The 20,284-nt window shown below is 43.8% G+C and overlaps 1 protein-coding gene across 8 annotated transcripts in view; it reads left to right on the top strand.

The window, feature by feature from the left end:
- Positions 1-20,284, top strand: part of RIMKLB (ribosomal modification protein rimK like family member B) — an 81,832-nt gene that overhangs the window by 30,335 nt on the left and 31,213 nt on the right. For all 8 annotated transcript variants that reach the window (XR_016213458.1, XR_016213462.1, XR_016213461.1 and 5 more), the window contains exon 2: positions 8,929-9,154. Coding sequence is in view for 1 of the 8 variants with exons in the window: in XM_051850136.3 (XP_051706096.1) it covers positions 8,980-9,154 (175 nt within the window). In the remaining 7 variants the exon portion in view is untranslated. The remainder of the gene's footprint in view (positions 1-8,928; positions 9,155-20,284) is intronic.

The raw sequence follows: 20,284 nt of genomic DNA, 5'->3' as shown, positions 1-20,284 counted from the left end.
TCAAAGCCAGGAGCTTCTTCTGTGTCTCCCACGTGGGTGCAGGGGCCCAAGGACTCGAGCCATAGCAGAGAACTGGATCGGAAGTGGAGTAGCTGGATCGAACCGGTACCATATGGGATGCCAGCACTGCAGGCAGCGGCTTTACCTGCTACACCACAGCGCCGGCCCCAGCCGTGCCTTTTCTAGGGTTGAACTGTGTTTTTATAGTCCATGTGGGTGCTACAGCTGCAGCCATAGCATATTCCAGCTAACGGGATGAAAAAAAGGCCATGGAAGACTATAACTCTTACATGTGGTTTCTGGAAGTTGCATTACAGTACCTTTCACTTAGTTCTCTGGCTGAAATAGTTTTATGGCCAATTTAGCTCTGAGAAACCTAGGGAATAGTCTTAGCTGCATGTTGTGATCAGCCAAATGTCAGATATCTTAGTGCTAAAGAAGACTTAGAAAATGGATCTTGGGAGATGACTGGCCATCTCCAGCATAGAATGTGTGGAATTTAAAGTCCCTGCCACTTTGTGATTGTGACTTTGGACAAATTAGCTGACCTGTCCATCTACAACAGCTTCACCGCCAAATGACAGTAATGATTCAGAGAGATGAGCGTGAGGATTAAATGTAGAAATAAGTTGTCTAACGGTATATTTGTTAGTATAATCACTGATAATGTGAATTTACTTATCTAAATCTTTATATACAGTAAGAAAAGGTTACAAAGAAATCAGATAACCTTCATCTCAATTCTGGCTCATGGTATCTTGGGCAAGTCTTTCTTTAAAATGAGAAATAATGTATGCCTGTGTTCCTCACGTAACTACTATGTTATATGAATTGAATGAGAAAGTGTATATATGGAAAGTGGTTTGTGAAATGTAAATGAAGATCTTTGTAACCTCTTACCTGTGTGCATTGTTTTGCATTTGTCATGTATATTTTTGTATGGAGTGGAAAGTATAGGTACATGTTGTCTTTTCTTACCTTAGTTGCCTTTTCTTTCTTTCTTTCTTTCTTTCTTTCTTTCTTTCTTTCTTTCTTTCTTTCTTTCTTTCTTTCTTTCTTTCTTTCTTTCTTTCTTTTTTAAGGATTTACTTATTTAATTGAAAGGCAGAGTTACTGGGACACAGAGATCTTCCATCCGCTGGTTCACTTCCCAAATGGTTGCAGCAGCCAGGGCTGGGCCAGGTGGAAGCTAGGAACCAGGAGTTTCTTCCTTGTCTCCCATATGGGTGGCAGGGGCCCAAGTAGTTGGACCATCTTCTACTGCTTTTCCCAGTGTATTAGCAGGGAGGTGGATTGGCAGTGGAGCAGCTGGGACCTGAACCAGCACCTATATAGGATGCAAGGACTGCAGGATGTGATTTAACCTGATTTGCCACAGTACTGGCTCTGCCTTTTCTGTTTCTTTGTAGACATTTATAGGATATAAGTTAATGTAAAAAACTTGAGAAATTATATTTGCTCTGTTTATGAGGTAGACTTGTATATAAGGAAGAGGACTGTGGTGATTGTCACGTCACTACTGAAGTCATCTATGATTAATATTTAGCCTCTTGCTCCTCAAAGCATTCCATGTTCCTTCAAATTAATGTGGTAAGGGAAATGGCATTTTATGAACTCAGAACATTTAAACTGACTATTTTTAAGTGACAGTAAGGTTATAAAGGAGTTACGTAAGTTTCAAAGGAACTTTTTTGTGTGTTCATTTATTCGTGAACATTCTTAGTAGGTGATGGATCAGCTGGGCTAATGCCTAATCATTTTGTTTTTTTTCTGACACTCTGATATTTTCTTTTTATTACTGTACATTTAATAAGAGCTGCAAAAAATCATCCTCCACCCCAAGAAGGTAGTTCTCCCTTTCTCTATCATTGTTAGTGCTTTTATCCCTCTACTACTTATTCCCCTTCCCTTTTTTTTTTTTTTATTTGACAGGTAGAGTTATAGACATTGAGAGAGAGACAGAGAGAGGTCTTCCTTCCATTGGTTCACTCCCCCAGTGGCTGCCACGGCCAGCGCTGTGCCAATCCGAAGCCAGGAGCCGGGTGCCTCCTCCCGGTCTCCCATGCAGGTGCAGGGCCCAAGCACTTGGGCCATCCTCCGCTGCTCTCCCGGGCCACAGCAGAGAGCTGGACTGGAAGAGGAGCAGCCAGGACTAGAACCTGGCGCCCCAACCGGGACTAGAACCCGGGGTGCCGGCGCCGCAGGCGGAGGATTAGCCAAGTGAGCCACAGCGCCAGCCCCTTATTCCCCTTTCTGATTCTGTTTTTTAAGCTTTATTTAATGCATTTATTTTTATTTAATTAATTTTATTATTCAATTTTATTTTTATTTAAATTTTATTTATTATTAAATTAAGTTAAATTTATTTATTTATTTAATGCTTTATTTAATAAATGCAGAGTTCCAGAGGCAGAGAGAGAGAGAGAGAGAGGGGTCCTCTATCTATTGGTTTGTTCTTCATATGGCCACAATTGCCGGAGCCGAGCCTAACCAGAGTCAGGAGCCAGGATCCTCCTCTGGATCTCCCACATGGATACAGGGGCCCAAGGACCCCAGATCATCTTCCAGTGTCTTCCCAGGCCATAGCAGAGAGCTGGATTGGAAGTGGAGCAGCTGGGACCCAAACTGTTGCCCATATGGATGTAGGCACTGCAGGCCACGGCCCTACCTGCTAAACCACAGTGCCAACCCCTCCCCTTTCTGATTTCTAACAATAATTCAGATCTACTGATAATGACTTTTGCGTGAAAGAAACATAAAATTTCATGCATATTCCAAATTGTGTTTTGTGGGTTGAAATGAATTGGAGGTATGAGGACTTACTGAGGGGGAAAATGTCATAAAACGGATCTTCGGCTAAAACCTGAAATGTAAAATGGGCCATCTTCTACTGCTTTCTCAGGCCATAGCAGAGAGCTGGATCAAGAAGTGGAGCAGCTAGGACATGAACTGGTGCCCATATTGGATGCCGGCATTGCAGACTGGGGATTTAACCTACTCACCACAGTGCTGGCCCCACAGGCAGGGTCTTAACCAGCAGCATGACAACTCTGGTCCAGGGACTCTTTATTTCAAAGCTTCCTTTTTTTTTCCAGAAGTTTTAACTTCTTCTTTTTTTTTTTTTTTTTTTTTTTAAAGCCTAGGACACAATGTGTCCGCCGGCTCTTCTTTTATTTATTTATTTATTTGGACAGGCAGAGTGGACAGTGAGAGAGAGAAACAGAGAGAAAGGTCTTCCTTTGCCGTTGGTTCACCCTCCAATGGCTGCCGCGGCTGGCGCACTGCGCTGATCCGATGGCAGGAGCCAGGTGCTTCTCCTGGTCTCCCATGGGGTGCAGGGCCCAAGTACTTGGGCCATCCTCCACTGCACTCCCTGGCCACAGCAGAAAGCTGGCCTGGAAGGGGGGCAACCGGGACAGAATCCAGCTCCCCGACCGGGACTATAACCCTGTGTGCCAGCGCCACAAGGCGGAGGATTAGCCTATTGAGCCATGGCACCGGCCCAGAAGTTTTAACTTGGTATCTGTTATTTATATATTATTTTTACTGATACTCGAGAAAATAAAGGAGAATAGGAATTAATTGACCTGAGTTTTCATCTTAAGAAAGGAAGTACTATACACATACAAATTTATATGTGCATATATTTTATATAATAAGTATATATAAATAAGAATATAAACATGTATATATAAATATATAGAGAGAGTAGAGGCATTTGCAAATGCTACATTTCTCTTACACCATTGGAGAACATTTTCTTAAATACTTTATTAGGTAATCACGACTACTTCACTAATTGCTAGAAAAAAAGTAACCATTTTATTTGATAGGAAGTTCTTTCCTATCTTAAAATAGTATCACTTGAACTTTTATATTTGACTTCTTGTCAGCATTTTTTTTCTTTGATGTTAGCAGATAAAAAAATAGGTATTTTAATTCTGTTGAGGATAGGACATGGTTGTGGGCACTGAAGGAGGTGGCTGTGTGGCATTGGCCACTGGACATTGGGAGCACACAGGTCAGGAGAAGAGTGGTTGATTACAGCCTCTTTGGGATCAGAGAATCTTTACCTAATGTTTCTGGGTCTCACATGTGAATCCTGATGGAGCAGTTATGAGAAGATGAGTACAGCTGCTGCAACAGCAGCCTTGCAGAGACTCTGTTGCTCTAGGCATTGAGGAAGGGTATCTGGATGTTCTCCCCTGGAAATGGAAGTGTATCACTGGACAGACGTTATGACTTTCATTCCCTGGTAATACATTGGTCTTTGAAGATGACTGTAAAATTACAGTGAATGAAAAGTCTTGTGGGGGCTGGCGCCATGGCACACTAGGTTAATCCTCCGCCTGCAGCACTGGCATCCCATATGGGCACCGGTTCTAGTCCCAGTTGCTCTTCTTCCAGTCCAGCTCTCTGCTGTGGCCCGGGAAAACAGTGGAGGATGGCCCAGGTGCTTGGGTCCTGCACCCGCATCGGAGACCAAGAGGAAGCACCTGGCTCCTGGCTTCAGATTGGCACAACGTGCCGGCCGTAGCGGCCATTTGGGGAGTGAACCAGCGGAAGGAAGACCTTTCTCTCTCTCTCTCTCTCTCTCTCTCTCTCTCACTGCCTGTAACTCTACCTGTCAAATAAATAAATAAAATCTTTAAAAAAAAGTCTTGTGAGGTTTTACTGTAAAATAATTGCAACAGTGGAACAGTAATTACAAACCTCTTTCTCGTAGTCAGCTTCTGCAAGGTGAGAGCATTCCTCCCATTCCATATCCAGAGGTATAGGCATACATCCAAAAAGATTTTGGGCATTTGTGGTGAAGGATGAAATCTCCAGTTTTGCTTCAATTCCCCCAGATGAAAAAGATCAGGAGCCGACACTGTGGTGTGGTAGGTTAAACTTCTGCCTGCGGTGCCAGCATCCCATATGGACACCAGTTTGTGTTCTGGCTACTCCTCTTCTGATCTAGCTCTCTGCTTGTGGCTTGGGAAAGCAGTGGAGCATGGCCCAAGTGCTTGGGCCCCTGCACCCATGTGGGAGACTCAGAAGAAGCTCCTGGCTTCTGGCTTTGCATTGGCCCAGCTCTGGCTGTTGTGGCCATTTAGGGAGTGAACCAGTGGATGGAAGACTTCTTTCTGTCTCTTCATCTCTGTCTATAAATCTGCCTCTCAAATAAATAAATCTTAAAAAAACCAAGATTAGAGGGATTTAGAGCCCATTAAAAAGAAAATGCGAGGAGGGCATTTGGCATAGTGGTTAAGACACTGCTTGGGATTGCCCACATCCCATATCAGAGTGCCTGAGGTTCAAGTCCTGGATCCATGGTAAATTTCAGCTTCCTGATAGTGTACACCCTGGGAGGCAGCAGGTGATGGCTCAAGTACTTTGGATCTCTGCCACCTACATGAGAGACTCAGATTGAGTTCCTGGCTCCTGTCTTTTGTCTGGCCTATCCTCAGCTGTCGTGGGCATTTGTGGAGTGAACAGCGGATGGGTGATACCCATCTGTGTGTCTTTTCTGTTTGTCTCTTTTTAAAAAATTTTTATTTATTTATTTGAAAAAATAGATTACAGACAGAGGGAGAGATAGAGAGAAAGGGCTTCATCTGCTGGTTCACTCGCAACGGCTGGAGCTGGGCTGATCCAAAGCCAGGAGCCACTTCCGGGTCTCCCACATGGGCGCAGGGACCCAGGCACTTGGGCCATCTTTCACTCCTTTCCAGGCCATAGCAGAGAGCTGGATCAGAAGAGGAGCAACTGGGACATGAAATGGCACTCACAGGTGTTGCAAGTGGAGCCAGTAGCCATAGGCAGAGGCTTAGCTTGCTAAACCATAGCACTAGCCCCTTGTCTCTGTAGAAACACAAAATTGTCCTCAATGTCAGTGCTGCAGCAATGTGTGAACATTCATCTCTGTGCCCTGCCTGCCACTGTATGATTGGCTCAATGAAAACTACAGCCATATATGTGTATCTTATCCAGCAACCAGGAAAGTACTGCAGAGAAGAAAATGTGCATAATATGGATGCCAGAAATAAGATCACTTAAGATCAGTCCATAGTCAGGAGGTTTTTCCCTATGAAGAAGCAAGTTGAAAGGACTTGCTTGAGCTGTCAGATGTTGACAGCAAATCTTCAGATGTTAGTCATGCATGCATTATATGGAGACAGTGTTTGGAGTACAGAAGGCAGAGTGTATGTAGTATACTCTCTTTCTTGTCTAGGACTTGAGAGTGAGCTGGGGGACCACAAGCCCTGGAAGATGTACTGTTGACTTCTGCTAGCTTTATGACATCCAGGATTAAGTATTCCATCTACAAAGAAATCAGGACTCATGCACCTGCTGCTTCCAACCTATGACTGACTAGAGAGCAGAGTATGTGCTGAACTCCCACATTGCCTTTCAGCTGTGTGTAGTTTGTCTGAAGCCCTTTGGTCATCTGTACTGCAGCTACTCCTGGGTCAAATGTTAGGCCTAATTCTGTGAACTCAACCTGTGTAACATGTGTCTGGATAGGATGTTGAATGACAATGAGTATTAATCAGGTTCTTAAAGAAAGAAATCTTAACAACAACAACAACAACAACAACAACAAAAAGAGTTACCTGCAGGTCGATGTTGTGGCACAGTAGGTTAAACTGCCCTCTGTGACAATGTCAGCATCCCATCTGGGCACCGGTTGGGTCCCAGCTGCTGTACTTTCGATCCACTTCCCTGCTAATGCATCTGGGAAAGCAGCAGAAGATGGCTTAAATCTTTGGGCCCCTGTACCCACATGGAAGATCTGAATGAAGTTCTAGGCTCTTGGCTTCAGCCTGACCCTTGTGGCCATTTGGAGAGTGAACCATATATCTCCCCCCACCCCCCTTCTGTAACTCTGCCTTTCAAATAAATAAATGAATCTTTTTTTTTTAATTATCTTTTTTTTTTTTTAAAGATTTATTTATTTGAAAGGCAGAGTTACAGAGAGGCAGAGGCAGAGGCAGAGGCAGAGAGAGAGAGAGAGAGAGAGAGATCTTCCATCCACAGGTTCACTCTCCAAATGGCTGCAATGGCCAGAGCTGGACTAATCTGAAGCCAGGAGCCAGACATTTCTTCCAGGTCTCCCACATGGGTGCAGGGGCCTAAGGACTTAGGCCATCTTCTACTGCTTCCCCAGGCCATAGCAGAGAGTTGGATTGGAAGTGGAGCAGCCAGGTCTTGAACCAGTGCACATAGGATGTTGGCACTGCAAGCAGTGGCTTTACCCACTACACAGTAGCGCTGACCCCAATAAATAAATCTTAAAAAAAAAAAAAATTACCTGGCAACTAGAGATTTGGTATGTGGCTCTTCAAACATGAGTCTTTTTTTTGTTGTTTTGTTGTTGTTGTTGTTAAATAATTGAGTGTGCTACTTTACAAAGTGTGGGTTCCATACATGGTTGGGGGCACACTCTGGCCTTCCCTATGATTGTGCATGAGGAAGAGACTGAAGGGCATCATGTAAGAAAAAGTTGTTGGAGTGAGTGCTTGGTGTAGTGGTTAAGACGCTGCTTGGGACATGTGCATCCCATGTTAGAGAGCCTTGGTTTGAGTTCTAGTTCTGTTCCCAGTTTTGGCTTCTTGCTATTGTATATCCTGGGTAGCATGTGATGGCACAAATAGTTGGGTACCTGCCACCCACATGGGAGATTTGGATTAAGAAACCAGTTCCTGGCTTTGGCCTGGCCAAGCATTAGATATTGTAGCATTTGGGAAGGGAACCAGATGATGGAAGCTCTCTTGTTTGTCTCACCGCCTTTCAAATACATAAAATAAGTTAAAAAAAAAAAAACAGATAATAATGGCAGGTTTGCTCTATAGCTTTTCTATAACTGGTAAAAAATGAAATCTCTTTGAGAAAAGTTTTATGGGAGAAGGTTCATTGAAAAAAAAATTTTAAAGATTTTATAAAGATTCATATGTTTATTTGAAAAACAGAGTTACAGAGAGAGAGAGATCTTCCATCTGCTGGTTCAGTCCTTAAATGGCCACAATGGCCAGAGCTGGGCCAGACCAAAGCCTAACCCAGGAGCTTCTTCTGGATCTCCCACATGGGTACAGTGACAGCTTTACCTGCTATGCTACAGTGCTGCCCCTAAATATGTTTTTAAAAAGATGATGGCATCTCATATGAGCACTGTTCCACTTTCAATCCAGCTCCCTGCTAATGCACCTGGACGAGTAGCAGATGATGGCCCAAGTGCTTGGGCCCCTGCCACCCATGTGGGAGACCCAGAAGAACCAAGAGCTTCTTCTGCTCTTGGTTCCTGGCTTCATCCTGGCACAAGCCTGGTTGCTGTGGCCATTTGGGGGGGGGGGGGTGAGCCAGTGGATGGAAGACCTGTCTTTCTCTGTCTCTCCCTCTTTATCTGTAACTTTGCATTTCAAATAAATAAATCTTTTTTAAAAATGCAGCCACAGAAAAATATATTTAATTGCAGTTTCTAGTGATGGAAAAGATGGGAATGTATTGTCAGTGACCAGAATTTCATTTATTTTATGTCAAAAGGAGGTTGCTTTTTAAGGGAGGGGATAAAAAAGTGAAAAGTAGGTAATCACATAAAAATGATAATATAATATAATAATAATATATAATATCATACAATATTATATAATATATAATATATTAATATAATATAATAGGATGATATTGAAAGTTTCTGTAAGGTGAATAGCAGTGCCAGCTTTGCCTGATGAAAATGAATAAATTTTGTTTCTGGAGAGGTTGCTAATTTTCATATTTATAGAATTTAAATTTTTTAATTTGAGAGGGAAAAGGGCATGGCATATATATTCCCTTCTTTTTTTCCTGTTTGTAGAAATATAGTATATACTTAGTGCAGTTGTGAAATCTGAACTTGAATGCATTTCTTGGTTTATCTTACATGTATTTTCTCTCCCATTTATGTAGAGCTTACATTTAAGAGGAAACAGTCAAGACAAGGAGAACAAGTAGATCAAGATGTGTAGCTCTGTGGCTGCCAAGTTGTGGTTTTTGACAGATCGTCGCATCAGGGAAGATTATCCCCAAAAAGAGATTTTACGAGCATTGAAGGCTAAATGTTGTGAAGAGGAATTGGACTTCAGGGCTGTGGTGATGGATGAGATTGTGCTGACAATCGAGCAAGGAAACCTGGGTAAGTCTTTACTGAGTGATCTTTACTTAGTGGATTTTTACTTAGAATCTGCATGTTTTAGGAATAGCAGTTTTATTTTTTTTAGCTTTTGATATACATATATATGTTTAGATTTATTTTTTTATTTGAAAGGCAGAGTTACAGAGAGGCAGAGGCAGAGGCAGAGAGAGAGAGAGAGAGAGAGAGAGATCTTCCATCTGCTGGTTCACTCCAGGTGGCTTCGATGGCTGGAGCTGGGCTGATCAGGAGCCAGGAGTCAGGAACTTCTGTGTCTCCCATGTGGGTGCAGAGACCCAAGGACTTGGACCATCTTCTACTGCTTTCTCAGGCCATATCAGGGAACTGGATCAGAAGTGAAGTAGCTGGGTCTTGAACCAGCACCCACATGGGATCCAGCACAGCAGGTAGTGGCTTTCCCTGCTAAACCATAGTGTCAGCCCCAGTTTTTGAAACTTTATAAAAAAAATTTTATGTATTTATTTGCAAGAGTTACAGAAAGGGGGCTGGCACTGTGGCGTAACAGGTGAGGCCACTATCTATGGTGCTGGTATCCCACATGGGTGCTGTTTCGAGTCCTGGCTGCTCTTCTTCGATCCAGCTCTCTGCTATGGCCTGGGAAAGCAGTAGAAGATGACAAGTCTTTGGGCCCCTGCACTGGCATGGAAGACCTGGAAGAAGCTCCTGGCTTTGGATTGGTGTAGCTCCGGCCATTGCGGCCATTTGGGAAGTGAACCAGCAGATGGAAGATTTCTCTCTCTCTCTTTCTGCCTCTCCTTCTCTCTCTGTAATTCTGACTTTCAAATAAAATAAGTAAGTCTTTACCTGCTACACCACGGCGCCGGCCCCAATAAATAAATTTTTTTTTTAAAGATTTTTTCATTTTATTTATTTGAAAGACAGAGTTACAGAGAGAGGTAGAAACAGAGAGAGAGATCTTCCATCCGCTGGTTCACTCCCCAGATGGCCACAACGGCTGGAGCTTGCCAATCTGAAGCCAGGAGCCAGGAGCTTCCTCCAGGTCTCCCACGAGGTTGCAGGGGCCCAAGGACTTGGGCCATCTTCTGCTGCTTTCCCGGGCCATAGTAGAGAGCTGGATTGGAAGAGGAGCAGCCGGGACTAGAACTGCCACCCGTATGGGATGCTGGCCCTTCAGGCCAGGTCTTTAACCTGCTGTGCCACAGTGCCAGCATCAAATAAAATCTTAAAAAAAAAGCAGAAAATAGAAACTTAGTCCCACCATTTTGGCATAATCTATGAATGTTAAAAAAAAAAAAAAAAGAGTTGTAGAGATGGAGTGGCAGAGAAGGAGGGAGGGGGGGAGAAAGAAAGAGAGAGAGACGTCTTGCATCTAATTGGTTCACTCCCCAGATGACCACAGTGGCCCAGGTTGGGCCAGGCCTAAGCCAGGAGCCTGGGGCTTCATTTTGTTCTGTAGCATGGCTGGCAGGAATCCAACCACTTGGGCTGCCTTCTGCTACTTTCCCAGGCCATTAACTGGGAGCTGGATCAGAAGTGGAGCAGCTTGCCATGAACTGGCGCCTATATGGGATGCTGGTATTGCAGTTGGCAGCTTTACCTGTTGTGCCACAGTGTAGCCCCATAACAGTTTTTAAAAGATTTATTTACGTGTTTATTTGAAAGAGTGACAGCAAAGGAGAAACAAGAGAGCTCTTCCACCTACTGGTTCACTTGGCCACAGTGGCTGGTGCTACATGATGCCAGAACTAGGAGCTTGGAACTCCATCTGGGTCTCCCACTTGGGTGGGGGACCCAAGTATTTGGTGCATCTTCTGCTGCTTTCACAGATGCATTAGTAGGAAGCTGGATTGGAAGCTAAGATGATGGGACTTGAACGGGTACCCCATATGGGATTCTGGTCTTGCATTTGGCAGCCTAACCTGATGTGTCACATCAAGTTCCATTTTCTAGGATTAGGACAGATTGTTAATAAGCTGTCACCTAGGGGCTGGCGCTGCTGTAGGTAAAGCCACTGCTTTGTAGTGCCAGCATCCCATATGGGCGCTGGTTCGAGTCCTGGCTGCTCCACTTCTGACTCAGTGTTAAATATTTCTAGTATTCTTAATATTTTATGTTTGTTTTAGGATTACGAAGAGGAAGATATCCTGGAAAATGTAGAAATTCTTTAGAGATTGCATTTCAGGAATCTCTTAAGTCTTTGCTTGGAAAATTTTGACTTGTTACAGCTAAATATGTTGTTTCTGTCAGAGAAGTGTATATGGTATCATTAGTAGAATTTTTGACTTTCAGAAATTGCCTTGTAATTTAGTGATAGTATAAATATGTTCTAGATCATTTATTTTCTTTGTGGTTTGAGTCATGAAGCTCCATGGTTAATCTCCTCTTCAATAAAATGAAGAGAGATATTTTATAAGAATTAATAATGTGTGAAATATAATAAAGTCTTTTTTTTTAACTCCTAGGTTAATTTCCTTCATATTCTAGTTGATAGATGCAGCTTTTGGGCTGATTAATAAAATGTTAACTTTTATCTGCAATATTTTTCAAAAAAATACTTAATTATTTATGTAAGAGAAAGAAAGGGAGTTTCCATCTGGTAGCTCACTCCCCATATACCTACAATGGTGGGGAAGAAGCTTTGAGCTGGGAACTCAATCCAGGTCTCTGACATGGGTCTGAGGAAGCCAACTGCTTGAGTCACTGCTTCCCAGGGTCCACCAATTAGAAGAAAGGGAGGGAGGGAGGAAGGAAAGGAAAGAAAGAAGAAAGGAATCTTCACACACACACAAAAAATTCCCAAATATCCCCTTCATTAACTTATACCTGTATGACATAGAAAAGAAGTTTTGCATGTATTTCTGAGGATTCTTTCCACATCCTGTTTGTTCTGATTACATTTCTTTGGCTTACTTGACATCATTTTAGGGATCTGGGTTGGCTTTAGGTAAATGAGAATTATAGTGGAACAATTGGGAGACTGCAACATCTCTGAAGTGTTGGGAGCACTCCAAGAACTGTTGCTAGAGTGTTTTTTTAAAAGATTTCTTTTATTTATTTTTTTTGAAAGAGTTAGAGAGGTAGAGACAGAGAGAGAGGTCTTCCATTCACTGGTTCACTCCCCAGATAGCCACAATGGCTGGAGCCAGGAGCTTCCTCTGGGTTTCCCACGTGGATGCAGGGGCCCAAGGACTTGGACCATCTCCTACTGCTTTCCCAGGCCATAGCAGAGAGCTGGATCGAAAGAGGAGCAGCTGGGACTAGAACCAGCACCTATATGGGATGCAGGCGCTTCAGGCCAGGGCCTTAACCTGTTATGCCACAGCGCTGGCCCCTGTTGGTGGAATATTAATGCAGGTGGTTGGTTCAGTAGTTCTGAATCTTTCTGACTGTAAAGCTTTGCTTATTCTAAGTTAATGAAAATAAAAATTATTTTCTTATTTGAAAGGCAAAGAGAGATAGAGGGAAAAACAGATCTTTCATCTGCTGGTTAATTTCCCAAACGCCCACAACAGCCAGCCAGGGCTGAACAGACTGAAGCTAGGACTTAGGAACTCAATCCAGTTCTCCCACATGGGTGGCAAGGACCCAAGAACTTGAGCCATCACTTTCTAACCCCCAGAGAGTGTATTAGTGAAGCTGAAATTGAGAGCAGAACCAACATTTGAAACCAAGGATTCTGATATGAGTGTAGGCATCTCAAGTGGCATTTAGAATGCTGCACCAAATGCCCAATCAAGCTGATGAAAATTTTAAAAGTTGCTAAACATATGTTTTTCCTTTACTGAAGACTTTGAAGGTTGTAGTTCATTGACCTCTCAAAACATGGGTTTGTTATTAACATATCTAGAAACACATTTATGTTGTGACTTGTTTTAGAGCCATTTATCATTTGATAAAGAGAAAAATTGCAAACTAACTTGGTTCATGGTTTGGATCACTGTAACATTTGAAGTATGTAATTAAATTTTGCTAATTTTTCGTTATGGGGAGGCTTATTTTTAAAATTTCTATTTTCATTTTATTTGTAAGGTAGGGAGTCAGACACAAAGATCTAACCACTGGTTTACTTCCCAAATGTTTGCAGTAGCCAGGGCTGGACCAGGCTGAATCCAGGAGCCCAGAATTCCATTAGAGTCTCCCATGTGGTTTTCAGGGACCTAAAATTCTGACCCATCATCTGCTACCTCCCAGGATAAGTGGAGGAACCTGGACTGGAACCAGGCACTCCAATATGGGATATGGGTATACAAAACAGTTAACATAAGTGGCTGTGCTGAATGCGAGCCTAGGGAAGTTAATTTTTTTTTTTTTTTAAGATCTATTTCTTTATTTGAAAGGTTGAGCTACAGAGAGGCAGAGGCAGAGAGAGAGAGAGAGGTCTTCCATCTGCTGGTTGACTCTGCAAATGGCCGCAATGGCCAGAGCTGGTCCAATCTGAAGCCAGGAGCCAGGCGCTTCCTCCAGGTCCCCGACGCGAGTGTAGGGGTCCAAGCACTTGGGCCACCCTCTACTGCTTTCCCAGGTCATAGCAGAGAGCTGGATTGGAAGTAGAGCAGCCAGGACTCAAACTGGCGCCCATATGGGATGCCAGCACTGCAGGCAGTGGCTTTAAACTGCTATGTCAGAGCATCGGCCCCAATGTTTATTTCATCAAGAGGATTACTAACTTTACTGCATATATTTCTTACTTTGTTCTTGAGCTTTATAGCATTTTATTTTGCAGGCTAATTTTGGAGTGAGATATACTATTCTTTCCTCCTCCACCCAAGTTGTCCTTTGCTTGGTAGTCTTGTTTTGCTTGGTGTTTTGGGTCCCTTGGACTAGAATTTATACAGTAGACTGGATCGGTATTAGAAATTTTGTAGATTTCATTACCAAGCCAGTGCATAAATGAGTGCAGATCTGATATGAAGATGTTTTCTCTTGCCACCTTAGCTGTTAGCTTTCTTTCTTCTTCTTCCTTCATCTTCTTCCTCCTCCTCCTTTTCTTCTTCTTCTTTTATTTATTTGTTTGAAAGCCAGAGCTACGAGTTCCATCTGCTGGTATACCCCCCAGGTGGCTGCAGTGTCTGAGGCTGGGCCAAGCTAAAGCCAGGAGCTTCTGCATCTCCCACATTGATGGCAGGGGCCCAGACACTTGGGCCATTTTCTGCTGCTTTTCCCAGGCCATTAATGGGAATCTAGATTGGAGGTGGAGCAGCCAGGACTTGAACTGGTGCCCTTAGGGAATGCCAGCATTGCAGGTGGTGGCCTTACCTGCCATGGAACAACACCAGCCCTAGCTGTTAGCTTTCACTTGGCTACTAATCTTTATTTCTCTTTGTTTCTACCATTGATGAAGACTTTACTTGATTTTTTTTTAAAGATTGATTGATTTATTTGAAAGAGTTACACAGAGAGAAGCAGAGGCAGAGAGAGAGAGAGAGCGAGAGCGAGAGAGAAAGGTCTTCATCCACTGGTTCACTCACCAGTTGGCTGCAATGGCCAGAGCTATGCTGATCAAAGCCAGGAGCCAAGAGCTGCTTCCAGGTCTCCTACGTGGGTGCCGGGGCCCAAGGACTTGGGCCATTTTCTGCTTTCCTAGGCCATAGCAGAGAGCTGGATCAGAAGTAGAGCTGGGACTTGAACTGGCATGCATGTGGGATGCCAGCACTGTAGGCAATGGCTTTACCCGCTAGACCACAGTGCGGCTTTATTTGATTTTTTTTGGAGCACATTTGGTGATTTGGTTTAGAAACCCTTGCGGCCAGCTTTGTGGCACAGTGGGTTAGGCTGCCGCCTGCCTCACTGGTATCCCATGTGAGCACAGTTTAAGTCCTGGCTGATTCACTTCTAACCCAGTTTCCCTCTAATGCACCTGGGAAAGCAGTAGAAGATGGCCCAAGGGCTCAGGTCCCTGCCACCCACCTGGGAGTGTTCTGGGCTTCTGGCTTAGTCCTGGCTCAGCCCCAGCTGTTGTGGCCATTTGGGGAGTGAACCAGCAAATGGAAGATCTCAACTCTGCCCCTTTTTAAAAAGATTTATTTATTTATTTGAAAGGCAGCATTACAGAGAGGTAGAGACAGAGAGAGAGATCTTCTGCAAATGGCAGCAGTGGCCGCAGCTGGTCCAATCTGAAGGCAGGAGCCAGGCGCTTCCTCCAGGTCTCCTGCGCTAGTGTAGGGGTCCAAGCACTTAGGCCACCCTCTACTGCCTTCCCAGGGCATAGCAGAGACCTGGATCGGAAGTAGAGCAGCCAAGACTTGAACTGTTGCCCATATGGGATGCCGGCACTGCAGGCTGCAGCTTTACCTGCTATGCCACAGCACTGGCCCCTCAATTCTGCCTTTCAAATAAGTAAAAATGTCTTTCAAAAAGAACCTCTGCAGGAATCAAATTACTGGTGTCTTTGCCTATTTTAGTTCACAGAACCCAGCTTGCCTAAGTCTCTTAATTGAAGCCACAGTCATGCTTTGTGTTCCTATTTTTTTCTTTTTATAGATTAATTTGTTTACTTGAAAGTCAGAGTTACAGAGAAATAGAAAGAGAGATAACTTCCATCTGCTGAATCTCTTCCCAAATGATACAACTGCCAGGGCAGAGCCAGCTCAAAGCCAGGAACCAGGAGCTTCATGGGATCTTCCATGTTGGTGGCAGGGGCCCAGATATTTGGGCCATCTTCCACTGCTATTCCCTGACTGTTAGCTGGGAGCTGGAATGGAAGTAGAGCAGCTGGGACATGAACTGGCACCTATGTGGGATGCTGGCATTGTAGGCAGTGGCTTTATCTGCTATGCCACACTGCCAGTCCCCTATTCTTCTTCTAATTATGGAGATTTGTATTTTAATATGGCTGAGTCCTTTAAAATTGTAACACTGTATTTACTACAGTGTGTATTTTAGAGTCCTGATATGTGGTAGATTTAAAAATATCATTTTTTTCTTAATAAGGAAAAGGAAAAATGGCTCATTTTTAGCATTTGAGATAAATCCTGATGACATTTTAAAAATGAATAGATAATGCATGCATAAGATTTGAAAGTACTGATGATGTAATAAACTATAGAAACTTCCTGAAGGTAATGCCTATCAGCCCTTTTCCTGCAGATTCTTCCAGGAGAAATGCTGTTTAATTATCCAGGCACTCACATACACAAACACATATTTATCTTTTTTATACAAAAACAATCCTATACCTTGTCTCAGTATTAGTTTTCCCTTATGTACTATTTTGGAGTTTTTTTAATGTCAGTCCTTAAATTCTTTTATCTTTTGAGTTTTAGTTTGTTCAGATATAACGGTGTGTGTGTGTGTGTTTTTCAAAGATGTGCTTATTAATTTGAAAGGCAGTGCTAAGGAGAGGATGGGAGAGAAGCAAGGTCAAAGCTACCTTGCTATTGTTAAATAGGGTGAAAGTTTTAATGAACATTGAGGTACTTAGCCTTTTTATTTTTAGGTGATACATCTTTACAGAAAAGAGACTTTTCTTCCCTAAATTGTGTGTACTTTTTAAAAAAAAGATGATATTTATTTGAAAGGCAGAGTGACAGAAGGACAGAGAGCTCTTCCATCCACCAGTTCACTCCTCAAATGGCCTTTCCCGACCAAAGCCAGGAGCCTGGAACTCCATCTGGGTCTCCCATGTAGATTGTGGAATCCCAAGCACTGGTGCCATCTTCTCTGCTGCTTTCCCAGGCTTACTAGCAGGGAGATGAACTTGAAGAGGCACAGCTGGAACTTGAAACAGGCCCTCCAATATGGGAGGGTGACATCATTGGTAGCGGCTTACCTTTTAAATATTTATTTATTTATTTGGCAGTTGGGGAGAGAGAGAGCTCCCAACTGCTGATTACTCCCCAAATGGTTGCAACTGCTGGAGTTGGGCCATGCTGAAGCCAGGAGCCAGGACCTCCAGCTATGTCTCCCATAGAGGTAGCAGGAATTCAAGTACTTAGGCCATCTTCTGCCGTTTCCCAGGCGCATCCACAGGGAGCTGGATCAGGAGCGTAGCAGCTAGGACCTGAGCTATACCTTCTCAATGGGATGTCAGTGTCTTGCACAGCACAGCATCTTTTTTTTTTTTTTTTTTTAAGATTTATTTTCTGTATTTTGAAAGTCGGAGAGAGAGAGAGAGATCTTCCATCGCTAGTTTACTCTTGAAATGGTTGAAACAGCTGAGGCTGGGCTGTGTAGAAGCCAAGAGGCAGGAGCTTCATCTGGGTCTCCCATGTGAGTGCAGGGGCCCAGGCGCAAAGTCTGTCCTCCACTACTTTCCCAGGAGCATTAGCAGGGAGCTGGATAAAAAGTAGAACAGCCAGGACTTGAACCATCTGGCATGCCAGCATTACAGGTGGCAGCTTAACCTGCTACACCCACTGCACCACAGTGCCCACCCACAAATTCATTTATTTATTTTTATTTTTAAAAAAAGATTTATTTTTTTTTGAAAGGCAGATGTGTATATAGAGGGAGAGACAGAGAGAGAGATCTTCCATTCGTTGGTTTACTTCCCAGTGTTTGCCATAGCCAGAATTGGGTCAGGACAAAACCAATAGCCAGGAGCTTCATCTGTGCCTCCTACATATGTACAAGTTTATTTATTTTACTTGAAAGAGTGACAGAGAGGAAGAGACTGCAGTGGCTCTGCCTGAGCCACACCAAAGCCAGGAGCCAGGAACTCTATCCTGGTCTCCCTCATGGGTGTCAGGGGCTCAAGTCCTTGGGCCATTTTCTGCTGATTTCCCAGGTGAGTTAGAGAACTGGATTGAAAGCAGAACAGCCAGGTACTGAAACTGGTGTTTTAATATGGGATGCTGGTGTTCCAGGCAGTGGCTTTACCCACTGTGCCACAGTACTATTCCCTGTCCCTTCTCCAAACCCTTTGAAATAGAGACTAGAGAAATGTTTGGAACAGTGGTTAAGATGCTGCCCGAGATGCCCACATACCACATCAGAGTACCTGGGTTAAAGTTCCTGTTCTGCTTCCGATTGCAACTTCCTGCAGGTGATGGTTCAAGTACTTGGAACCCTGTCACCTACCTGGGAGATGAGGACTGAGTTCCTGGCCCAGCCCCTGCTGTTGAGAGGCATATGGGGAGTGAACCAGTGGCCACAAGATCTCTTTGTCTCTGTGCCTTTCAAATAAATAATAAATGAATACTCTTTTTAAAAAAGATTTGTTTTATTTATTTATTTGAAAGACTTATGCAGAAAAGGAGAGGGAGGGAGGGAAGGAGGGAGGGAGAGAGAGAGAGAGAGAGAGAGATATCTTCTATCTGCTGGTTCACTCCCCAGTTGGCTGCAATGGCTGGAGCTGTGCCAATCTGAAGCCAGAGGCCAGGGGTTTCTTCAGGGTCTCCCAAGCAGGTGCAGGGGCCCCAAGCACTTGGCCATCTTCCACTGCTTTCCCAGGCCATAGCAGAGAGCTGGATCAGAAGTGGAGCAGCTGGGACTTGAACTGCCACTCATATAGGATGCTGGCACTGCAGGTGGTGGCTTTTACCTGCTACACCACAGCGCCAGCCCCTAAATGAATACTCTTAAATCTAGTACAGAAAGACTTTGAGTCTTTTTTGATGTGTGTGTATATGCATGTAAAATTTAATGTGTAATTATAAAAACACTTTACATCTTTTTATATCCTACCTATCTCTGTTGGGGACATTTTACAATCATGGAAGGTATTCATTCATACCACAATTTTTAATAGCCTTTTTTTTTTTTTTTTTTTTTTTTTTTTTACAGGCAGAGTGGACAGTGAGAGAGAGAGAGAAAGACAGAGAGAAAGGTCTTCCTTTGCCGTTGGTTCACCCTCCAATGGCCGCCTTGGCCGGCGCACCGCGCTGATCTGAAGGCAGGAGCCAGGTGCTTCTCCTGGTCTCCCATGGGATGCAGGGCCCAAGCACTTGGGCCATAGCAGAGAGCTGGCCTGGAAGAGGGGCAACCGGGACAGAATCCGGTGCCCCAACCGGGACTGGAACCCGGTGTGCTGGCGCCGCTAGGCAGAGGATTAGCCTATTGAACCGCAGCGCCAGCCTAATAGCTTTATTTTTAAAAAAGATTTATTTGAAAGTCAGAGTTACACAGAGGCAGAGAGAGAGAGAGAGATCTTCCATCCACCGATTCACTCACCAATTGGCCGCAGCAGCCGGAGCGGCGCTGATCCGAAGCCAGGAGCCAAGAGCTTCTTCAGGGTCTCCCACGCAGGTGCAGGGGCCCAAAGACTTTGGCCATCTTTCACGGCTTTCCCAGGCCATAGCAAAGAGCTAGATCAGAAGAGGAGCAGCTGGGACTCGAGCCGGTGCCCATATGGGATGGCGTCCTTACCTGTTAAGCCACAGCACCAGCCCATAAATAAATCTTTTAAAAAAAGCCTTTAATTTGGAAATTCATAATTGCCAAAATTTTGAAGTAATCTGTATACTTTTGAGTACGTGAACAGATACGCTCTGCCATATCCAAGCAATGGATTATTCAATATTATAAGCCAGTGAGTTATCAGGTCTCCAGATGGCATGGATAAACCTCAGTATGTATTCTAATTGAGAGAAATGAATCTGGAAAAGCTACATAAAGTGTTACTCCAACTGTTTGATGTTCTGGAAGAATTAAAATTATGAAGACAAAACAAAGACCAGTTATTGCTAACACGTAGGTGGGAGAGAGGTATGAAGAGGAAGGGCACAGAGGATTTTTAGAGCACAATGTTACGAGAGTATCTTTAGTTTCATGAGAAACAGCCAAACTTTTCTTGTGGTGATATCAATTTGTATTCACACCAGCAATGAATAAGAGTTCCTGTTGTTCCACATCCTTGTAACATTTGATATCATTGTTCTGGATTTTGGCCATTGTAATTGGTGAAAACGGTGACATCTCATTTCTCTGATGAAATATAATATGAAGCATATTTTTAAAAAAGAGATTTATATATTTGAAAGTCAGAATTACACAGAGAGAAGGATAGGCCGAGAGAGAAGTCTTACGTTCACTGGTTCACTCCCCAGTTGGCTGCAACGGCCAGAGCTGCGCTGTTCCAAAGAAAGGAGCCAGGAACTTCTTCTGGGTCTCCCACGTGGGTGCAGGGGCCCAAGGACTTGGGCCATCCTCCACCACTTTCCCAGGCCACAGCAGAGAGCTGGATCAGGAGTGGAGCAGCTGGGACTCGAACTA

This window comes from Oryctolagus cuniculus, chromosome 9 (assembly GCF_051225735.1).
Source record: "Oryctolagus cuniculus isolate XC-2025 breed Fujian yellow rabbit chromosome 9, ASM5122573v1, whole genome shotgun sequence".
In the NCBI taxonomy this organism is placed as follows: Eukaryota; Metazoa; Chordata; class Mammalia; order Lagomorpha; family Leporidae; genus Oryctolagus; species Oryctolagus cuniculus.
This window is presented reverse-complemented; position numbering and strand designations above follow the sequence as displayed.